Below are 2,939 nucleotides of genomic sequence, written 5' to 3'. Positions count from 1 at the left end.
CTGTTGTGTTATCTTGCCCTACTTGTCACCACATTTCTGTGTATAATTTTGGGGTCCCTTTGGGGTATCCTGCCTTTCCCTGTTCAACCTTTTTGTAATAAACTGTTTATTTGCTGCTAATTTTGTTCAGTTTTCCGTCACCTTTGCTGAACCTGCCCCTGAACAATAAAAGTGGTTTAAACCACCACAGGTTCTCAGCACCTTAGAAAAGATGCTGAAGTCTCTACAGAATCAAAGTTTGTCGGAAGAGAGTAACAACTTACTTTCCTAAGTTTTCAACGTGTCCCAGGCAGGTTGAAAAACAGTAGTTGTAAGCTATGACGATGGAAGGGTAGAGGGACTGGAAGTCCAGCACGAGAACGGCGTTGCTGTAGAAGCGGGACTCGGGCTCCATGATCAAGGGCACGCACTGCGGGGCCTTCATCTGCGCCCGCTGCTGCACGCTTGGCGTCACGGCGATGTAGTTCATCGGCTTGGCCACTCGCAGCATCATGGACTCCACGCGGTACTGCAACACACAGGTCGGGCACAAGCATGGGCATTGCAGAAATGGACAATGAACAGGAGCCCCTATAGCTGTGTAAACACCCACGTACATTTCCTGAATCTGAAGTATGGAAAAAGTAGTTTTCCAAAGTAAAAAGCCATACTCGCTACTTCTAACGTGTATCTTCTACCCTGTTTAGTGACATGTAACTTTTATATAGTGAACCTTTTCACGTGGTTCCTCATCATTTAGCCCTAATCACTGAAAATCAAGTACTTCTAATTATTATCTATGGAAAAAAAGAAACATCCAGCTCAGGTTAAAAAAATAAACATCCAACAGGCTGCAGCAGTATATACCGATGGCCATGCTACTGTCAGTGAAAAAGCATTTGCTAATCTGCATTTTTGTTAGACTTGCAGAATGTTGAAGAACACCAAGTATAATATGCAGTTGATGACTGTTCTCTATAGGAATCTGCACAGCAGTTTTATTTCAACATTTGGGAAAAGAGAGAAATAACATGGGAATTGTATACGTTGATAACTGTGCCTCCAGGCTTTTGACCATAATGAGTAACTACAACGTACTTGGCAGCAAGAAAACCAAGGGAAGAATCTAAGCCAGCCCATTTCAGAAGCCTGCTGCTTTGCACTGGCTATGATGCTTTCTCCCTGATGATGTTGTAAGTAGTACAGAAAGCATAAAATCACAAAAAAAATAAAGAATTTTCACCTTGTTCAAATCATCACAAAATACCATTATGTGGAGGTAGCAACATGAGGAAAAAAACAATACTATTTATTTCTGTATTATTCAATACTTTAGTAAAGTTTTAAAAGCACTAACAGACAGGTATTCACTGTATCTATTCACAATAAAAACCAAAATAGCTGAAAATTACATACACGAGTAGCAAAGGACTGAAAATCCCAAAATATCAAAGGAAAATCCTACATAATCGTAAAATCATTTGCTTTGTAAGCAACCAAATCACTATTCAAAAACTCTCTGCCTGATGCACTACATAATCATTGTACTGAATGGGTTTGGTATAATTCCTTTAACTTTGATGTTATAAATGAATTTGGTGAACCAAGAGCTTTAAATCCCTGACACAAAGAGGTTTGGGTTTGAAGGTGTAGTTTTGCAGCAGCATATGCTGCTGCTGCCCTGCACAGTGCACTAATTTGTTGTTTTGCTCAGATGTGTGATGAGGTGGTCAGGGACTGGATCTGGCCAGAACTAGGGTTTGTTTTGTTTTGTCATTTCCAGCAAGCTCTTCAATCATCTGACCCATAATCTACATGCCTAGAACCACCTCCTGTCAGATTTCTTTAGTCTACTATGGAATATTCAAGATAGCCTAATAAAATAAAATAAAAAAATCATTGTTAAAAAAGGTCTTACAGAACTTAGTAAGAGATACAAAAAGTACGGAAAAAGTAACTTAAACATCTGAAATCTGTTCCTAGTATTATTTCATTTTAACATCTTTTTGAACTAAGAACAAAACGATTATCTTCATAAAAGGTAGTGTTGATTCTTCTGGGTGAAAAAAAAAATTGATGGGACTAGGAATGATTGCAACTACCATTTTTGTGATCTGGAAAGTTTCAATGGAAACAAAACATACGTGCACAGAAGGAAGGAGAAAAGAACAGTCAAGATAGAAAATGCAGCATGTTTCTGTTGCTCACTCCCACTCAGAGCCATTTGAGAAGATGACAGGCAGAACAGTCTTTGCAGGCTGCATTCTGATAAGTTTCAGTGTATCCATGTTGGCCGCACGCCAGCCCCACCCTCTGCGTTTCTCTTCTCCTGCTCCATCAGCACTTTTCTGATAACGTGGTAAAGCAGATCAGGGAGCTAAACTGGCAAACACTTGTTGAAGGTCACTGTGGTCCTGCCACTGGTGCTGCCCCTCCCCTGCCCCTCCTCTCCTCCCCAAAATATAGGGCCAGTACAGCAAGACCAACAAGAACCTGCTCTGGATCAAGAGATGACAAAGGAAACTGCAGTCAAAGGAAAAAAGGTGGCAACATTTTTACACTGGTTTGAATTGTTAAGGAACTGCAGCTTCAGACACTCATTTCTGGCTGGCTTGAGACAGTGATGGGCTGTTTAGGACATTAGTTTTTAAATTGTCTTTTTGTCCACAGGAGATGGCAAAATAATCAATCCTGGTCAGCTCAGCTACATGTCTATTAAAACAGAAAGAAAGATAACAGGGCAGAAGAGTTATGGTGGGAAAGAAGATGACAACAAAGAGCAGACACACGCGAGTGAGAGTAGTTATCTCTAGTATCAGGTGCTGTTCAGGGCTCATGTGAAGCCATGAAAACAATATTGTTAGTCTAGCCACTCAGAACCTGGGCAAGGAAAGCCTTTGGTATCACCCGAGACTGCTGGGGTCTCCAAAGAAGAACAGTGTAAATCTCACTCTGTCCCA

At 40.9% G+C, this 2,939-nt stretch overlaps 1 protein-coding gene across 1 annotated transcript in view; it reads right to left on the bottom strand.

The window, feature by feature from the left end:
* The window catches only part of LOC103775067 (DNA polymerase zeta catalytic subunit-like), a gene marked incomplete at its 5' end in the record, with an annotated part of 22,249 nt that overhangs the window by 12,262 nt on the left and 7,048 nt on the right, over window positions 1-2,939 (bottom strand). Inside the window, 1 exon segment of the mRNA XM_008942511.1 lies at window positions 264-508. Coding sequence (XP_008940759.1) covers window positions 264-508 — 245 coding nt within the window.

This window comes from Merops nubicus, unplaced genomic scaffold, assembly GCF_000691845.1.
Source record: "Merops nubicus isolate BGI_N331 unplaced genomic scaffold, ASM69184v1 scaffold3736, whole genome shotgun sequence".
In the NCBI taxonomy this organism is placed as follows: Eukaryota; Metazoa; Chordata; class Aves; order Coraciiformes; family Meropidae; genus Merops; species Merops nubicus.
The sequence above is the reverse complement of the archived record's forward strand: the minus strand, read 5'-3'. Positions and strand labels throughout refer to the sequence as shown.